The following is a 20,561-nucleotide window of genomic DNA, read 5'->3' on the forward strand; positions in this document are numbered from 1 at the left end:
GGGGGGCATAGATGAGTCCACACGGAATTGAAACAAAACTGCTCAGTCACAAAAAAACAACTTTGCACTCTGGACTCGACTGACTCAAGACCTTGAGGTAAAAATTGCAGCTTGGCCCAGTTTTCTTCCTTCAGTATGTTAGACACATAGACCTGATATTGTTTTGATTCCTCCCCCAAAGAGAGATGGGGCCTTCCTTCATTCATTACATTCCTTTGACTCTAACGGTTACCCACACCAGGTAATTAAAGGATAAATGAGATGGAAGAAATAGTTGGAAATAAATGGAATAGCTGGAGATTGGTAGATATTCGATTACATCCAGCAGTGCCTGAAAGAAGGTACATTGCAATTTAATAAGATTTAGAGAAGCTGTTTCATATTAATAGTGACAGCTTGAAGAATAGGTTTGCTCAACAAAGGAGAAACTGGCCCAATTATGATTAGCAGAAACTGCTACCAAAATCAGAAAGACTGGACGGACTTTGGATGAGACATAAGAATTACGGCACGTGTTACGGACTTAGCAGCAGTGTTCTCGGACCTCCGATGACATTCTTAGATGGATGGAAAGGGATGAGCCATCGTCGGGCACTGGGCCAACCTGAGACCGGGTGCTGGGAGGAGGAATCCAGAGCATCTTCTTTTTAAGAACCAGTTCTGACTTCCTGACAAATGTCAGGACCACCGTGAGGGTCTAGGAATTAATCACTTGGGACATGGGGACGCTCATCCCCGCTGATTCCAGCTTTGGTGTGGAGGCCACCACGCTGTCGCCTTCATCAGAGAATGAGTTTTATAAAGAGATCTGGGAAATTACAGCTGCTTATGGAAAAGAACATATTTAAGGCCATGAAAGAAATAGTATAATGTTTTAGGCAGGATGGGTGAGGTCTGCTTTGATTCCAAAAATAATTTCAATTTAAGTCTAAGATAAGCACAACAATTAAAGTCGATGGTATCTAGCAAGATCTAGATTCTTCTGGGGAAATTAAATTTTGTATTTTCTCTGGGCTCTGTGAACCCAAGTGGGTTAATTTTAGTCTTTGAATGGAATCAGATTTTTAGCAAGAAGAGGGGGACGTTTCTAGGTAACATCCTTTGTGGAACACCCAAAATGTCTCTGTACACATGTTCATTGTTATTCAACTGAGCTGTGTGCTTTTGTTGAACTGGATGTTTTTCTAGGTAGCTCACTTATCTGAGTGTAGATATCAATTGAATATGGAGTTTTTGCTTTTTATTTTTTTAATGTTTATTTATTTTGAGAGAGAGGGAGAGACAGAGTGTGAGCAGGGGAGGGGCAGAGAGAGAGGGAGACACAGAATCTGAAGAAGTCTCCAGGCTCTGAGCTATCAGCACAGAGCCTGACACGGGGCTCGAACTCATGAACCATGAGATCACGACCTGAGCCGAAGTCAGATGCTTAACCGACTCAGCCACCCCGGCGTCCTGGGGTTTCGCTTTAAATAAAAGAAAAGAAATGTGATGTTTCAGTTTCAAAGAAAGTAAAAGATAACCTAAGACATTTGGAAAAGGAATGTGAGATTTAACATTTTTGCTGTTTTTGAAAGAGCAAAGAAAGAACATAGGAAGTGTTTGGAGCATCCTGGAAAAATACATAATAAAACTTATAGAGCTCATTGAGGTCTCCTTGTCTATTTTTCAAATATGACTTGCCAGCAACTATCTGCCCTTCAAGTTTCATTAGACAACATCTACTAGTAATTAGCCTGCCACTCTGCCCTTGATCTCAATTGCTGTGCACCTTTACTTACTGTTTACTGTGTACCAGACACAGAGCAAAGTCCCTGCTCACAGAGAGCTTGCATCCTAGGGGACAGAGATTCTAGAAAAACTGAGGCACAGAAACAAATAGTGTCAGCTGGAGAAGTCACTATGGAAAACCATCATGCAGGGTGAAGACGGGAGGCTTGAGGGGGTTGCCATCGTACATGGCTCATCAGCCGGGCCTTTCTTCCCAGGCAGTGTGTGAGCAGAGGCCGGAAGGGTGTGAGTGGGCTAAGTCACTTGGGTCAAGAGTATTTCAGGCGGGAGTAACCCTGAGGAGGGAGTGGGCAGAGTGGTGAGGTTATTGTGGTTTGTGGTTGCGCTTTGGTGTGTTAACTCTTGTCATTTTTGCGTTTAGATGTGGTGAAGGTATGGGACCTAATGCTTGAAGTGTGGCCCCGATGCCCACTTTATTTAGTCCTCCCCCCTCCCTTCCTTCCGTCTTCCCTCCTCCCTTCTTTCCTCTTTTACTTCTTTCTGTTTACGTTGCTTGCTTTTAAAGAACTCTCCTTCAGTCACTCTATACCACCCCTCTTAATTACTTGCAGACGCAGAAGCCTCTGGCCGGCTGCTCCATTGCTTTCTGAGTTTTACCTGAGTAAACGATGGTTCATGGCCATTTCTCTCCTTCTAGGTGTGTATGAGCGAGAGAATCTGCAGCACTCTCAGGAAGAGAGTAAATGATATTGAAATCCAACTGCCGGCGCTGCTTGAAGCCAAAATGCTAGCCGTATCAGGTAACTGAACTCGGTGCAGACACTGAAGCAGCTGGACGGAGTAGTGACGGCTGCCACCACACCCGGGCTCCGTCCTCGAGTAACCTCCTCCCCATAACCCATATCAGACTTGGACGTTTCAGAGCTTTTGTGGGAAGTTTCACTAAAACTCATGGAGTAAATGGGCACCACGCCCATCTTGTAAAGGGATGGATAAGACTCTTAAAACTGCATATACACAGGGGCACCGGGGTGGCTCAGTCGGTTAAGCATCCGACCTTGATTTCGGCTCAGGTCATGATCTCACGGGTTCATGAGTTCGAGCCCCACACGGGGCTCTGTGCTGACAGTGTGGACAGAACCTGCTTGGGATTCTCTCTCTCCCCCTTCTCTCTGCCCCTCCCCCACTCATGCTCTTTTTCTCTCAAAATAAATAAACTTAAAAAAATAAAACTACATAGGCACATATAATAAAAGATAAGTTATCAGTGTAGGTACCATGTTTTGGACTCCCCAGTTTCTGTTTCTTTATGAGTTGAGAGACTAGAGTTAATCCTCATGCCATATAATTCTAGCAGATGTTTGTACAGCATTATGTAGCTGCAGAGGCTCCATGAAGCTTGTTGGATGTGGTCAGCCCCTTCCTATAGGAAGAGAAAAACGATGACATGAGACAAGGTGATGTAATCATTCAACATACTAGTCAGAGATATTAGATTTCTGGAGGATTCTCAGTGGATCATAATCCCTCCTTAATCTGGTGGTTATTAGGAATATATTTTCCCATTAATTAGTAGGTCAAAAACACAAGTCTCTGAAAATAGTATCTTACCCTGTCATTTGAAGAATGCTTTTAAATGTTCCTCTATATATTTTTTAAGTTTATTTATTTATTTTGACAGAGACAGAGATAGCATGAGTGGGGGAGGGACAGAGAGAGAGGGAGACAGGGAATCCCACTCAGGCTCCATGCTGTCAGCTCAGAGCCTGACTTGGGGCTCACACTCATGAAACTGTGAGATCATGACCTGAGCTGAAACCAAGAGTCAGACCCGTAACTGACTGAGCCACCCAGGTACCCCTCCTGTGTGCTGTTATTTTATTCTATGTTCACAACAGCTGTATGAGGTAGGTGGGAGAGATACTGAGGTCCCAGTGAACAGATCAGGAGGTTGAGGGTATATCTGTTGGTTAAGTTCACTCAGTCAGCTCAGTGGTGGCAGAGCAGGGACTCAAGTCCAGGTGTGACAAATGGAGGTGTTTTTTTTTTTTTATTAATTTTTTTATGTTTACTTACTTTTGAGAGAGAGAGACAGAGACAGAGCATGAGCAGGGGAGGGGTAGAGAGAGAGGGAGACAGAATCTGAAGCAGGCTCCAGGCTCTGAGCTGTCAGCGCAGAGCCTGACGCGGGGCTTGAACTCAGAAACGCAAGATCATGACCTGAGCCGAAGTCAGATGCTTAACTGACAGAGCCACCCAGGTGCCCCGACAAATGGAGTTTTAATCTAGTTACGTAATGGCATCCTTCAAGTATTCTCTGAGTTTTATAGGTTGAGTGAGCCTCCAGCTCAGCAGATTCAGAAGAATCATAAAAATTTAACGAAAAGGTATAATAATTACATGTATGGGTTTTAAATGGCATTTTAAGAAGGAATACAATAATTGGCATCTTCTGGTATTCAGATCATTAAACAACTAATGTTGGCAGTTAACGAGCAATTTGGTTCCTGATGCAGTCAGGCGTATTATTTACAACCAGCGCAACATCGAAATGTGAATGTGGGGCTTGGCTCTTAACAGCTTCACATGCCATTTACTTGGAATTATGGCCCCATTTGCTAAGAGAAAAAAAAGAAGATTGAACACAATCTTGCTTCTGAGTTAGTGTTTTTGCCTTTCTTAATCCATATATCTTCCTGAGGAATACAGGTGGATGTGTCTCTATTAAGCCCAAGGGAGGAGATGTATCATTCAGGCGGCAGAGATATCCCTCTTTCAAATGTGAGTAATCTCTTTTTAGAATCCCGAGGAAAATTCTTGAGATGGTATATTGCATATGGGGCCTGGGTTTTGTGCTTAGTTCTTTGATCAGCTGAGAAAATCGGTGAGGCCTGATCGGAGACTTAGCTGGGATGGGAGCTTACCTTCTTACCTCTCTGTTTCCGGATGACAGTGCAGGCCCTTGGCGAACAGGCTTTCCAGCCAATGGGGTCTCCTCACCGGCCGTGCCAGGGCCAGGGTGGTCCTCATTCTTTTGCGTCTTCTGCACACAATGTGGTTTCTGTTTCCTTTTGAGCTATACTCCACAGCGGGGGTGGGGGTGGGGGAACCTGAGCAGGGAAAAGGCACTTCCCTCAGGATCCTGACAGGACACTTCCAGTCCATTCAGAATGGCAAATCCTCACTCCTTTAGACAAAAGCCATGACGTACCTCTCCAAGAGAAGCCTTCCTCCATTTTGGGCCATCTGTGAGAAGGCTGAGGGGCAAAGCCCTTGGGATTCTTGGACGCACTCTTGAATGAAGAGGGTCTTGGGAGTGTGTTTAAGATTACCAGGGGGCCTTGTGTCTGTCTGAAAGTTTCTATGATTCACCATGTTAGATCTCCCACCCTTGATTTGATCTATAGACTGAGACCTTCTCTTCCTTCGAGAATCATTTGCTATCTCCAGAGACTAGGAATAAGAAAGTAGTTTTATTTTCAGATTCAGCAAATCCTAGCACCTTCATATTGAACGATGTATTCTTTAACTCGCTTCTCTTTTCTTGCACTGTATCCTAGGCAGTGACAGGAAGCCAGTGGGCACGTCTGCATTCTGCCTGGAGTCTCCTTGGCCATATGACTAAATTTATTAGGAAGTTTTTCTTTATATTTATTTATTTATTAATTTTAATTTTTTTTAAACGTTTATTCATTTTTGAGAGACAGAGAAAGACAGAGCATGAGCGGGGAAGGGGCAGAGAGAGGGAGACACAGAATCCAAAGCAGGCTCCAGACCCTGCGCTGTCAGCACAGAGCCTGACACAGGGCTCAATCCCACGAACTGTGAGATCATGACCTGAGCCAAAGTCGGATGCTTAACCGATTGAGCCACCCAGGCGCCCCATTATTTATTTATTTTTATTTAGACAGAGTGTGTGTGTGCAAGAGGGGGGCGAGGGGCAGGGAGAAAAGGAGAGAGAGAATCCCAAGCAGGCTCTGTGCTGCCAATGCAAGCCTGCCTTGGGGCTTGATCTCACAAACCATGAGATCATGACCTGAGTCGAAATCAAGAGTCAGACGCCTAACCCACTGAGGCTCCCAGGCACCCCAGGAAGTTTTTCTATACTCCTTCAGTTGGTAATGTTACCAAACTTTCCATCACTACGTGGCAAGGATCCCCTTTCTTCCAGCTTCCAATTATATTTTTCTTGCTTCCGTTTTAGCCTGCACCGAGGCCTGTCGAGGCTTCTGCCTGCCACCTGGTGCAAGCATCAGGGCCTCAGATTTTAGGGTCTGTTCCAGCAGCGTTCAGATGCCAAACTCTGTTCTCTGTTCTCAATTATCAATTGTTGTGTAATAAATCAACCTCAGGATTTAGTGACTTAAAGCATCACTGACCTTTCATTTTGCCCAGGAATCTGCAGTTTGGGTAGGCCTTGGCAAGGACAGCTAGAGTGACTCAACTGGGGCTGGAGAATCCACTTTCAGACAAGGGAGCCGAAACAGATGAACATATGGGAAGGAAAAAAAAGAGAGGGAAACAAACCACAAGAGACTGTTAGTGATAGAGAACAAACTGGGGATTGACAAAGGGAGGTGGGTGGGGGACGGGTACTAAGGAGGGCACTTGTGATGAGCACTGGGTGTTGTATGTAGTGATGAACCACTTGAAACCAGTGTTGAACTGTAAACTAACTGGAATTTGAAATTTTTTAAAAATGTTTATTTATTTTTGAAAGAGAGACAGAATGTAAGTGGGGAGAGGCAGAGAGAGAGAGGGAGAATATGAAGCAGGCTCCAGGCTTCGAGCTGTCAGTACGATGCGGGGTTCGAACCCATGAGCTGTGAGATCATGACCTGAGCCAAAGTCAGATGCTTAACTGACTGAGCCATCCAGGTGCCCCTTAACGAACTGGAATTTAAATAAAAATTTGAACTAAAAAAAAGGGTGGGGGGGGGGGGGAGTAGCCCAGCCTGGACAAGGGCTTCTTAACCTCTTTGTGACCCTCACTGAAAACTCTGTCCTCTGCCCCACAGATTGATTGCTTTGGCCCCTTGCTAGGCTGCTGCTGCTTGGGAGGCAAGGTGAGGGGATGGCCCTCACCTTGTGTGGTGGGTACGGCTGATCTGGGCTCTGTGGTTAAGATGTCAACATCAGAAGTTCGGGCCTATCTCCTTTAATACCACGCTGGACCCCTGCCCGGCTGCTGGCTTCTAGGGATGAACCCTGTGCCTTAACTCAGTCCAGTCCCACCCTCTGCATGCATGCCTCCCTTCTTGTAGCTGTGGCCTCCTCAATGCTCCTTCAATTCCCAGGACTTTTCAGGCCCAGACACAGAAGGTATTTAAGTAGTGTGGTACTCATGTGTAAGTCTCAGCAGCAAGCATCCTTCCTGCATGTTGGCCTCTGGGTCTGCACCACTGCTGGGACCCAGTCCTTGGATGGGTCCCCAGGTCCTGTAACTGGGCTCTGTCTCTATCTGTGCTCTGTAACCTGATTAGCATCCCAGTCTTCCTCTGGCACGGGGCCTGCCATGCTGTGACCATTTCCCCTCCGCTAGGATCAAAGCCTGGCTCTCTGATGCCCCCCTTCTGATACTGCTCTGATGTTGACATTTTGTGCGAGTTTCTGGCTCCAGCCTTTCTCTCCTTGCATCATCCACTGTTATTGATGGCGTCCATCTGTTGAGTCACTCTCCTCTGTTTTTCTTGGGCTTTGCCTCATGCCTGGCCCTTGGGAGACAGTCGATGAGACTCATTATGTTAAGAAAAAATGGACCTCATTTGTTGATTGCTGATCCTCAGAATCTGTCATTTTCACACCTCCCTTGGGTCTTCCCTCAGTTTGTGGTATGTTTTCTTTCCCACCTGCCTCCCGTTATTTGTTTCCAAGGAACAAATAGTTCAGATAATCATTTATTCTTAAGTAGCATGTCAAGATGTCTATGGTACTCCAAGCCAGTTTTTTTAGACGATGGTTCTATCCAATTCAACTTTTCCTTTACAGAGAATAAAAATTAGCTGCACTAATGGTGTCTAAATGGAAGGCTATCTAGATATCAACTAGATTTTCCAGATAAGCGTAAAATATTTCGCTGTCTCTAAAAAAATTAGATCAGTGACTGGAGGGGATGATAGGCCCAGCAGAGATTTTTCAAAGATGGTATCTATCCAGTGTGGAAATAAACAAGACTCACCGAATGAGAAGTGAAAGCTCTTTCAGCGGTTACTACAACAAGGGAGTCGGCCACCATCACCTGTGTTTTGGTAGAGACTCAAAGGCAGACGGAAGAGTGGGAAAGCTTTGTAGTGGGGAAAAGGGAAGGCTTCAGGTGTGCTCCGACTGGAGGCTGGGGGTACTGGAGGCAGGCTACTTACAGCAGCCTGTGTGATTGGTTAGGGGGCATGTTTGGCTCTCTCTGGCTAGTCCTAAGTTGGAGGCAGGGACAAAAATTAGGAAAGCTGTCAGTTATTAATACAATCCTGCCATCTTGGACCAATTGTTACAGAAGTGACTTTTTTGTTTCCTGGATTGTTACTAGAAACAGCAACCTGGCTTCCTACAAGCCTGCCTTATAGCAGCCTGGGTCCTGGACTGGTTGTTGTAGATATGGGGGTTCGTTTCCTGGACAGGTTCTGCAGGCTGTGGGTCAGAGCGCTCTTTCTAGAAATGATCTGGCCATTATCTGTTTGTATATTCAGCCTCTCACCAGGTACTACGCTTTCTCAAGCTGTTACAATCATGTGTACTTGAGCTTGGCATTCCCCAAAAGATATGGCGTTGTGCCAGAAAAAAGATGCAGGACTCTATTACTTTTGGAGTTTGATGATTTTCAGCACTGGCTTTCTTTCTTTCTTCTTTTCCAGTAAAGAAGGATAGGTGAAATTTGAGTACATAAACATGAATAATTTTAGGAGGATCGTTACAGATGGAAATGTCTGTGGGCCTATGCAAGTGCTGTGTGTGTGTGTGTGTGTGTGTGTGTGTGTGTGTGGCTTCCCCCTAAAGTCACGTGAGGCCTAGAGACTGGGTGACACAGCCTACAGGATTCATTCTCCAGCTGCCTTTGTACTCCCTCCCTTTATGGATGATTTGTGGCCACATTTTCACGTTTTGACCAAGTGACTTACTGAGCTGTATTAGCAATCAGGGTGACCTTGGAAGAACCCAGTTCAAATTCAGTAACCTCCTGTGGAATCTTAGAACTCCAAAACTTTGTGACCTTGGGAAGGTCACTCTCTGGGTCTTAGTTTCTTCAACTGGAAATCAGGGACAGTCATTATAAGGTCCCCATCCTGGCTTGTTGAGAAGGCTAAATGAGACTATCCCTATAACAAGATTCCTGTAATCTATAAAATCAGACTCTCAAAAAATGACCTAAAAAAAAAAAACCCCAGAGATACTGTGAAGTAGAAGAGGGAGATATTTAAGTTTAGGATACAGCATAAAATTAGAAGGAACAGAGTGGGTAAAATCAGTTTTGGCTTTGGCATTAACCTGGGTTTTGTTTTTTTTTTTTTTAATTTTAAATATTTATTTATTTATTTATGTTGAGAGAGAGAGAAGAGGGGCAGAGAGAGAGGGAGATAGAGAATCCCAAGCAGGCTCTGCTCTGTCAGTGCAGAGCCCGATGAGGGGCTTGATCTCACGAAACTGAAATCATGACCTGAGCCAAAATCAAGAGTCAGACTCTTAACTGACTGAGCCACCCAGGTGCCCCTCACCTGGAGGTTTTTAATTATGGCATTTGTAGAAGAAAAGACTTTGACAGGTTCTCTAAAAAATCTCTGTGAAGGCCCAAGTACTGTTCTCTTCCTGAAGAGCAGCCTGGTGTATGTGTGGGATGATGGCAAAGGCAGGACATGCACAAATCCTCCTGTGGCATTTAGGAAAGGGCCCATTAGAGTCACAGAGATTGGGGTCATGGGGTCACTGATGGGACTCCCTTCAGGGATCAGCGTTTACTTTTCTGTATTTTCATCACAGAGCTCTTGGCCAGTTTCAGTAATGAAGGAGGGCTAAATCAAGCAGGATTTACCTCATGGGCTTGGATCTGAGACCAAAATGCTTATAAAATATTCACCGGGGGCAGTGTAGCATTTTCTCATGGCTTCGGTTGCGATATTAACTGTCTCTCTGGGAATTCACACTCTTTCTGCATATATAAAATTTACATGTCTGTCACTATGCATTTTCCCTCAGGATCAAGGAAGGGACCCAGGTTTTAATTAATGATCTCTTTCATGTTTTATTAAGGCGCTCGGTCTCTAGAGCTTTCTGTGAGTTGCAGGGGTATCTGAGGATGTATTTCCTATAAATCCAGCAAAGCTTCTATGCAGGCACTTGCCCTGTGTAGTCTTTTCTGGTTTGTTTTTAGGCGTCTTTTCTCCCTGAACTGTTTGTAAGAGGAGATTACACACTGGGGTATATTTTGCTTGGTGTCTCTGGGGACACAGGTGGTGCCCACTTCACTTTTCATCACCTCTCTTGCTTGAAAATATGCCCCAGCAGAAAGGTTGGGGCTCCCTGAGCCCAGCCATGGAAGGGACATTTGAAAGCATCACCCTGTGCTCGTGGCTGCCCTGTCTAGAGGCAGTCACACCTCTGGGCTGGTCTTCCCAAAACCACCCATGGAACATGGCATGTCCCTTGAGGTTCTTTTTGTTTTTTTGTTTTTTTTTTTAAAGGATGCCTTTTTATTATGATAAGATAAATATACACATAAAATTTGCCCTTTTAACCATTTTTAAGTTACAGTTTAGTGGCATTAGGTGCATTGACATCATTGTGCAAACATCACCACCATCCAGGGCCAGAACTTTTTTCATCTTCCCGAATGGATACTCCGTACTTACCAAACTCGGGGTTCTTTGTGGAAGTCCACGGGGGCTCCATCCCACAGCGGCCCTGACTTGGTTACTGTTTGGGAAAGAAATCACGGGTCCAGGAAATGGTTTAGTTGTGTTGCTATTTCCAGCTCAAAGCTCATGGAAGTCCAGTCTGCGCTCCTTATCCGGACTTTGTTTTTCCTGAACGGGTCAAGCCCATCAGCTTGGCATCTTGGACCCTCTACCATTTGAATCCAGCTTTTTTGTGGGTCTGGTCTCCATCTTGGCCACATGCCTCATACCACCCTCTGAAGGCAAGCCCTTTCCTCTCTAACCACGTTTCCGTTTTTTCTTTTGGAAACCTTAACATTCTTTCCTCATGAAACCTGCCTCTGTTTCACCTTCTGGAACAGCCTTTTTTCTCTGAGCTCTCCTAGTGCATATTTGTCCACTTCCTAGAATACGGCTTCTCTTCTTTATTTACTGGTACTTCCCGGAGAGCGGGTGGTGCCTTGTTGTCTCCTGCATTTGCCCGCTATAGGGGCAGCCAATAAATAGCATCTCAAAAGATATTTATCCAGTCATGGAATTGGGTACTATGGATTACAGTGACAGAAATGTATGTGCTAGGTGTCCAGAATGCCTTTATTTATTTTTTTATGTTTATTTATTTTTGAGAGAGACAGAGACAGAGACAGAGACAGAGCATGAGTGGGTGAGGGGCAGAGAGAGACACACACAGAATCAGAAGCAGGCTCCAGGCTCTGAGCTGTCAGCACAGAGCCTGACGTGGGGCTCGAACCCATGGACCGGAGATCATGACCTGAGCCAAAGTCGGACACTCAACCACCCGAGTCACCCAGGTGTCCCTCAGAATGCCTTTAAAGTGGGACAATATTTTGTCACATTTCTCCCATTTATATCGGGTTGAAATCTGCCTATTAATAATAAAGAAGTAAACAGCATAGTTTATAGTACCGAAGAAGGGTTCTGGAGCTATGTTTGAGTTGGAAACCTGCCCTCCATTTGATTGCTAGGTAACCTCAGCAAGGTATTTTTTTTCGTTCGACTTCAGCTTTCCTGATTGTTAAGCAGAGACAACAACTTGTATTTCAGTGAACATAAAATGCACTGTTATTTTATACACTACTAAGAAAAATCGCTGTCAACTAAACAATGATATGCTTTCTATAGCTTCGAATTTTTATTTTATACATATTAAAATAGTTCTTCTCGATGTATTTAGGCTTTTGAAAAGTCATGCATCACTCTTCCAAGAGGAAAATTAATCACTTAAGGTGTTCCTAAAACGTCTTCATGTTCAGAGTCTGAGTGTTCTGAACCACATTTCAATTCCAAGTGGTCAGAGCTCAGGTTATTTCACACGTTCTCATCCTCTGCAGCAGTGAAACTATTGGTGATGGAAGTCTTTATCCTCTAAGAATAAACTACCGTTTCTATGGGGTTCTATAGGTTTCTGCCAAGCTGCAACACCATTCTTGAAGTTTTAAGTGTCGGTGCTTTCCTGATCTTACAGATCCATTACAATAAATGGCAACAGCCAGGTCCCAAATGATCCTTAAATGGTTTGTACTTTGAGACACCAGGGGATTGCAGATGGTCCTCTAGGCCACCAAGAAAGACAGTCACCCAGTAACAGCTTCATCCAGACTACCTCCTGCCTGATAGCAACTGTAAGAGGCATCACCACTTCAGAGATGTTAACATGTGAAAACCAAAGCGTGCATTTCAGAATAGATAACATAGGACCTAACTTCCTTCATAGGGATGTGGTAAGAGATTGAGGAGAAAAGGCTTGTAGCTTTTATTGTGGGAGCATCACGGAACCCTCTGGTAGCAATAACTATTATTTACAGAGGGCTCGTTAATGGGATATGCTTCTTAATTGATAGTGTAAGTTTCATGTTAAAATTTTCCCTAATATATTTTTCCTTTTTTGTTGAGGTATGATTTATATTCAGTGAAATGCACAGATCTTCAGTGCCCCATTATAGGAATTTTGACACCTGTTATCTGCAGCCCTATGCAGATATTTTTATCACTCCAGAAAAGCCACCTTTGTGTTCCTTTCCCAGACAGCCTCTGTTCTGATACCTTTCACCATGGATCAGCTTTGCCTGTGCTAGAACTTAATGGAATCATGTGATATGCAGTCTTTTGCGCCTTTTTTCTTTCTTTCCTTCTTTCTTTCTTTCCTTCTTTCTTTCTTTCTTTCTTTCTTTCTTTCTTTCTTTCTTTCTTTCTCTTTCTTCTTTTTTGAGAGATTCCTACATCACCGTGTGTATGAGGCCCTTGTGCCTTTTTGTGGTGGAGTTGTCTTCCGTTGTGTAGATGTGCCTCTGCGTCTGCTTTTCTCCCCTCGATGGGCATTTAGTTTGTTTCATTTGGGCTACCACAGGAGAAGCCACGATGAGCTTTTGAGTGCAACTATTTTTGATTACACGTTTTCGTTTCTCCTGGGTAAATACCTGGAAGTAGAATGTTTGGGTCCAGGGGTAGGTGTGTGTTTAACTTTATGAGACATGGACAGAAGTCTCCACAAGGTGGTTGTGCCATTGACCCTCCCATTATGCACAGGAGTCCATAACCTTGGGCTTTGGTGTCATTCACTTGAGCCATTGGAATGGTTTTGCAGTGGCATGAATTTGTATTTTTCTGGTGACTAAGAGACACCGACATGTTGTCATAGGATCACCAGCCCTTTGCATATCTCACCCTGTAAAGTCAGTTGCCTGTTTTTCCATGGGGCCATTTGTGTTTTAATTACTGAGTTGTAGGATTCCACTCCTTCGTCAGATAGACGTATTGCAAATATATTCTCCCCGTCTGTGGCTTGCCTATTCATTTTCTTAATGGTATTTTTTATGAGTAAAGGTTTTATCATTGTGATGAAGTCCACTTATCTATTTTTTTTATAGGTAGTGTTTTCTGGGTCCTAACCAAAGTTTTGCTTATTCCAAGGTCAGAAAGGTATTCTGTATTTTCTTCTAGAAGCTTTATAGTTTTTGCTGCTACAGGTAGCTCTGTGATCTGTCTCTAATGAAATTTTGTGTATGATTTGAACTATGGATCAAGGTTCATATTTCTCCATCTCGCTAGCTAGTTGTTCTATTGCTATTTGTTGACAATACAGTTGACCCTTGAACGATGTGGAGGTTAGGGGTGCCGGCCCCCCACGCAGTCAGAGTATAACTTTTGACCCCCCAAAAATGTAACTGCTGGTAGCCTACTGTTGACCGGAAGCCTTACCAATAAACATAAACAGTTGATTAACACATATTTTTTATGCAATAGGTATTACATACTGTATTCTTATAATCAAGTAAACTAAAGAAAATGTTATGTAAAAAAATTTTTTGGGGGGCGCCTGGGTGGCTCGGTCAGTTAAGCGTCCGACTTCGGCTCAGGTCACGATCTCGCGGTCCGTGAGTTCGAGCCCCGCGTCGGGCTCTGTGCTGACAGCTCAGAGCCTGGAGCCTATTTCAGATTCTGTGTCTCCCTCTCTCTCTGCCCCTCCCCTGTTCATGCTCTGTCTCTCTCTGTCTCAAAAATAAATAAACGTTAAAAAAAAAATTAAAAAAAAAATTTTTTTAATGTTCATTTATTTTTGAGAGAGGGACAGAACATGAGCAGGGGAGGGGCAGAGAGAGAGAGGGAGACACAGAATCTGAAACAGTTTCCAGGCTCTGAGCTGTCAGCACAGAGCCTGATGCGGGGCTCAAACCTACAAGCTGCAAGATCATGACTTGAGCCACCCAGGTGCCCCGAGAAAAGAAAATGTTAAATGTTATTAAGAAAATCACAGGAAAGAGAAAATATATTTGCAGTACTCTACTGTATTTATAAAAAAAATCCATGTGTATATGGATCTACATGTTTTAAACCTGTGTTGTTCAGGGGTCCATTGTACTGTTTTTTCCTCATTGACTTACTCTGGCGCTTTGTTGAAAGTCAGTTGACTGTGTGAGGTCTACTTATGGACTATTCTATTCCATTGATCTGTTTGTCTATCTATTTATCTATATGCCAATGTCATACGGTCGTGAGCTGTAGCTTCAGCATTATTTTGAAATCAAGTAATATATCTCCTCTTCGTTCTACTTCAAGGATTTTTTTTGGCTGATCCGGGCCTTTGCATTTTCCTTTATGTTTTAGAATAAGCTTGTCACTTTCTACAAAAGACCGTTATGAGATTTTGACTGGAATTGTATCGAATGAATAGATGAATTTAAGGAAAGTAGAAATGTTAAAAATACTCAATTTTCCAATATATGTATATATAGTTTCTATTTTTCTGATTCCTTTAAGTCTTCTTTAATTATTCTTTCAGGAGTTTTAAAAATGGTTTTCTGTGTGGAGGTCTTCCACATGTTTCTTTAAATTTATCCCTAAGTATTTTGAGTGTTAAAATCTTGTAAATGGCATTCTAAAAAAATTCATATACCACTTGCTGTTGATGTTTAGAAATGCAATTGCTTTTGTATATTGCCCTTGTATCCCGCAATCTTGCTAAATTCAGTGTGTGATATATTTTACTTAGTGCTTTACAGAATTTCATGTTTATTCTTGAAGGCACCTGTGATGCAGGTGTTGGTACAATCAGATTTTATAAGAAGTTTGCCCTGAAATTGCACATGCCTCTTTCTTTGCTCAAGGTCATGCAGGTTGGGTGACAGGAGGAATAGGATTTGAATTGAGGTCTAGTCTGACTCCAATGGCTTGTCCCTTTCCATTTGTCTTTGACATTTGGATATTTGAATGGCGTGATAGCATGTGGCTTCCCTGGATTTCAGTCAGACACTTTTGTGTCATTGTGTTTCACAGGGACACGAATTGGTCAATGGAACGTTTACAGCAGACGAAACGAGAATAAGGCGATAAAGAGACTGGGGGTTTTCCTAGCAGAAGGAGGATAGTCAGTGTTTTCCCGGACTCCTCCACGGAAGACCATTCATGCAGTTGGATGTAGTTGCAAAGCTCAGCCCTCTTTCTCGGTACCGTCGGTGCGCATTAGCTGTTGCTGAATCTTCCACGTGTGGGGATGCTGTAAAACTTGTTTTCCCTCCTTCTCTCTTGCAATTTGCTGCAGGAAACCATTTCTGTACAGCCAAGGAGCTCACGGAGGAGATGAGATCACTAACATCCGAGAGGGAAGGGCTGGAGGGACTCCTCGACAAACTGCTGCTGCTGAGCTCCAGGAATGTCCAGAAGCTGGGAAGTGTGAAGGAAGACTACAGCAGACTGAGAAAGGAGCTGGACCAGGGGGAAACTGCCCACGGTAAGTAGTCACTGCCGCCTGGTGAGATATCTACGGTACCAATTGTATTGTGTGGTGGTAGTGTGACCGTCACCGTGAAGGGGGTCCTGGAGCACAGGACACTTTTCCTGGAGGATCTATTTGGCAGGAGCCTTGGCGGATGGGATAGAATTACTTCTCAGCTTTTGTTTTGCTATTAGCAGGCGATGTCTTTTCTTTTTCTGTCTCCCCCCCTCCCCCCCCCCCCCCCCCCGAATTTGCTAATGGCCTTGTGATTATTTAGAGCAATCCCTCCCTTGGCACAGGTCTTGAGAATTTTCTCTGTTTGACAATTATGTTCCTTTTGTTCCTTGGCTCAGTCTTCTGGCTTGCACAATCAGAGACAAAAGCAGGCTGACTCAGAAAACCGAATAAAGACCATGAAGTGGCTCTTCTATGTGTGAGGTTTTCTGAGAGCTTCTTTCCTCAGGAAGAATGATGTAGAAGAGGCCAGTGCTGCCCTAGCTGAAGTGTCTGCCTGTCAGGGGAGTTACTGTGTTCTTTGCTTGTGTTCTTTTCCTGTTCCGGTTGTTAAGAGCAACTGAGGTCACCTTGAGGTTGGTTCCCTGAGGGATGGTCTCAGAAGATGCTGGTTCAGTCCAAATTGATGAAGTGAAAACTTATTTCTTTAAAAACATGTAAAGAATTTACAGTGGTTCAGTTTCTAATCAGAAGAATGAAATCACGAAAAATAAATTCAGATTTAAAATATGTTAGACGCTAGAACCTGTTTTTTCACTGGCAAAATGAGAATAATATCTAGTTCATAGGCTGATGAAGTCATGCAGATTAAATGAGGCAACTTCTAAAGATTTTGAGGGTGTGTGTGTGTGTGTGTGTGTGTGTGTGTGTGTGTGAGACTGCCCTTGCATTTCTTCTAGGGAGTAAAGGTTGCTGGAGGCCAGAGGTCATACATAGTATATCATGGTCCCTAAATAAATGTTGTTCACTAGAAAAATGAAAGACCTATCTACTAATAAATAGCTATATTTACAAAGTATGCTTATTTAAAAAGAAATAAGAAAAGAATGGGGATGTTAGGTTAGCCACATTTGAAATATGGCTATTTGAAAATACTCCACAGATGGAAGTAAATGAAGACTTGTGCTTAAGACTGAATAAAGGGGCCTCCTGAGTGGCTCAGTCAGTAGTTAAGCTTCCAACTTTGGCTCAGGTCATGATCTCCTGGTTCATGCCTTTAAGCCCTTCATTGGGCTCAGTTACCATTACTATTACTGTTACTTGTTACTGTTACTGTTGTGAAGGTGTTCTTTATGTTTTAGGGTTGGATTTTGCTGGATCAGCTATCCTTTTCCCTGTGCTTTAGACTGAAGCTAAATTTTAACCAATCTGAGGTGACCTGGCACTGGGTCAACCAAATTAATAATCTTGGGTCAGTGAGAGTAATGGGAGACAGATAAATAAATAAATCATAAATTCCATAGTAGATTGAAGCTTTTATCCATTGAAATGCAATAAAACTAGGCCAAAGTCCATATTCTGTCTTTTGTTGGCTTTTGAGAGTTAAAATTTAGAGGGAGCTCTAAAAGTAGAGCTTTAAATATAGAGCAAATACAGAGGGCCAGTATGCACATGTGTGTATGTACCATGAGCTGACTTTTTTATCCTTAGATAAAATATTTTAAAATAAGACTATTTAAGAAATGAGCAATATGTAGAATTCTTAAAGCAGATTTTGATTTCTAGCTATAGTTGCACCCGGGAAAAAGTCAATTCGGATACCGATGAGCAACTCCATGATGGTCAGGGACCCAGGCTCTTCTGTTCTGTTCATCCACACCCGGGACGTGTGGTCCAAGATGGCTGACACACACACATGTCCTAGGCCAGCCAGGGGTTCTGTTTCTATAGCAAATGGAGAGTTTTGTTTGGTTTCGTGTTTTGTTTCGTTTTGTTTTGTTTTAAGGGAAAGAGAGAGGGAGAGTGAAGCAGGGGAGGGGGAGAGAGGGAGAGGGGGAGAGGGAGAGAGAAAATCTCAAGCAGTCTCCATGCCCAGAGCAGAGCCCGCCCGACATGGGACTGGATTTCGTGACCGTGAGATCATGACCTGAGCCCAAATCAAGAGTTGGATGCTTAACTGACTGAGGCACCCAGGCACCCTGAGATTTGCAGTTTTAGGGAACAATTAGTAGTCTGTCTCATACAGAGAACTCTTTTGATGGAAAGTGCTTTGCTGATCACTTACGATATTATTACATCTATGTCTCTGACTAGACTGAGATCAAAGAAAAGCACTGTGATTAGTTTCATTTGTATTGTCTCAGTATCCAGGGTGGTGTCTTTGAAAATAGTAAATGTGCCATAAATTTTGGTCATTTACACGGGCCAGATGTTAAAATGAAACATACCTTTATTTCTTTTATTCCTTTACTCCTTTACTTTGAATTACAGACCCAGACCTTGGGTCTTCTTTTTTTTTTTTTTTAATTCTTAAAATTCATTCTAATTTAGTGAGCACAGAGGTAAGTTTGTCTTTCATGGAAGATGCTTGAGTTGTCTGAGTGGGATTTTCAGATGGGGGTGTCAGCAGACAGAACAAGATGATGAAAAAGTACTGAAATGTGCCAGAGTCCTCAAAGGCAAAGAGAGACAGAAATCATCACTGAATCCATTGACTTCTTCTCAGTGACACATAGTCTCTGTGAAGAGATGCAAAGGCTGTGTGTTTTAACCTCTATCAGCCGTTCTTAAGACTTCGGAAGAACACGTTTGAATTCTGAGCAACTTTACAGTGAAATAGAATGGAAAGCTAAATCTATCTTTCAACACCTGAATACTTATGGAGATTAGCTATAAACCTTTAATTTTTATGGATTTTAATGTTTTGTTTTTTTTTAAGGAGGGTAGGACAAAAAAATCAGTAACTTCTTTAGTTTGCTACACCTGCTTTTCAGAAAAAAGACGACCATGAGATTTATATAACTTTTTCCATCCCTTGTGTATAACTTGGTAATCTGTATTGTACTTTATTAATATTGTTGATTTCACACTATAACTCAGATATAAAGGAAGCAGACGTCAAGGGGAGAGATTTAATCACAGAATAATCAGGGCTAGAATTTTAAATAGGACATCATTAGCATGTTAATGAATTTTCCCATTTTATGCCAGCTGCCTGAATGGAAAAGATGTAGCTCAAAAATCTGGCAGGATCTGTGGCCCACTGAGCTGTCAGGAATTCGTGTAGAGGGTCCGTAAAGTACGTAAAGGAGTTTTCTGTGCAAGTATCAAATGGCAGGATTTCGTTTTTACTGGCAGTGATGGCTGGCTCTGTTCAGCTTTAACTCATTTGCCTTTCAATGAATAAGCACAAATGGAGGGCGGAGAAGGAGCAGTTTTTTAAGTGTAATAAAGTTGGAGTGGAGTCAATTTTTCAGTTATGGTTTGGGGCTGCCACCGGAGATCCCCCTTATCTGCAGTTTTCGTTTTCCAGTGTTTCAGTTACCCACAGTCGACCCCAGTCAGGACGAAGATGATCCTTCTTCTGACGAATCATCAAAAGATCAGTAGTAGCCTAACCCTACATCACCACACCTACATCACTCCCCGACTTTATCTTATCACGTCGGCATTTTATCATTTCACATCATCACAAGAAGGGTGAATGCAGGATAACAAGATGTTTTGAAAGAAAGAGTGAGACCACATTCACAAAACTTTTATTACAGTATATCATTATAATTGATCTATTTTATTATTTGTTATTGTTGTTCATTACTTACATGCCTAATTTGTTTTTTTTTTAATGTTTATTTATTTGTTTTGAGAGAGAGAGAGAGAGAGAGTGTGCATGCGAACTAGGGAGGGGCAAAGAGAGGAGAAGAGAGAATCCCAAGCTGAAAGCAAGGAGCCTGACACGGGGCTTGATCCCACAAACTGTGAGATCATGACCTGAGCCAAGGCCAAGAATTGGACGCTCAACTGACTGAGCCACCCAGGCGCCCCTTAATGTACCTAATTTGTAAATTAAAGTTTATCATAGGCATGTATGTATACTAAAAAACATAGTGTACATAGGGTTCAGTACTCTCCATGGTTTCAGGCATCCCCTGGGGGTCTTGGAATGCATCTTCTGTGGATAAGGGAAAACCACTGTACCTACCTTTTGCGTTAGATTAGAAAGGTCCTGTGTCCATGCTGACATGATCCTGCCCTGATTTTTGGACTGCCTCATGATTTTTGACCTTGAAATAGCTGATGAAAGGAAGTGTGACATTCCCTAGTGAGATAACTTGTTCCTTAAACTTTGAAGTCCACAGGTGAAGCTTCTTTTAGAAGTCACCTCACACATAGTAAGAAAAGACTTTCAGTTTAGAGATCCTGTGCTTTACAAGTTCTGCATAAATAGGCAGTAATTCTCTCTCCACGTTTATCCCATGTATTTAGAAGAAACTTTCAAGAGAAAATAGAACAGAAGAATCGAATTTGCATGCCTTTTGGGTGTGTGTCTGTATGGGGAGGAAATGGAGAATTGGAAAACGTACAAATAATGGAAGTATAAACAACACAACAACAAAAAAATAGAATTTGAAAGTTGAGATGGAAGAAAATCCAATGACAAGTGTTAATTATTCTGGTTAAGAATATGATGTGATAAGGAGCTTCCTAGGAACCAGAGCAAAAAAGACAATTGAAGAGTCATCCGTCTATCTTCCTCAAAAGCAGCTTAAATCACAAGGTTTTCA

At 42.9% G+C, this 20,561-nt stretch overlaps 1 protein-coding gene across 5 annotated transcripts in view; it reads left to right on the plus strand.

The window, feature by feature from the left end:
• DISC1 (DISC1 scaffold protein) overlaps positions 1–20,561 on the plus strand; it is a 356,419-nt gene that overhangs the window by 140,191 nt on the left and 195,667 nt on the right. For all 5 annotated transcript variants that reach the window (XM_019419015.2, XM_019419010.2, XM_019419007.2 and 2 more), the window contains 2 exons: positions 2,426–2,528; positions 15,649–15,837. In XM_019419015.2, the coding sequence (XP_019274560.2) occupies positions 2,426–2,528; positions 15,649–15,837 (292 nt within the window). The remainder of the gene's footprint in view (positions 1–2,425; positions 2,529–15,648; positions 15,838–20,561) is intronic.

The sequence above is a fragment of the Panthera pardus genome, unplaced genomic scaffold (genome assembly GCF_024362965.1).
Source record: "Panthera pardus isolate Hobbes unplaced genomic scaffold, ASM2436296v1 HiC_scaffold_22, whole genome shotgun sequence".
NCBI classification, from domain to species: Eukaryota; Metazoa; Chordata; class Mammalia; order Carnivora; family Felidae; genus Panthera; species Panthera pardus.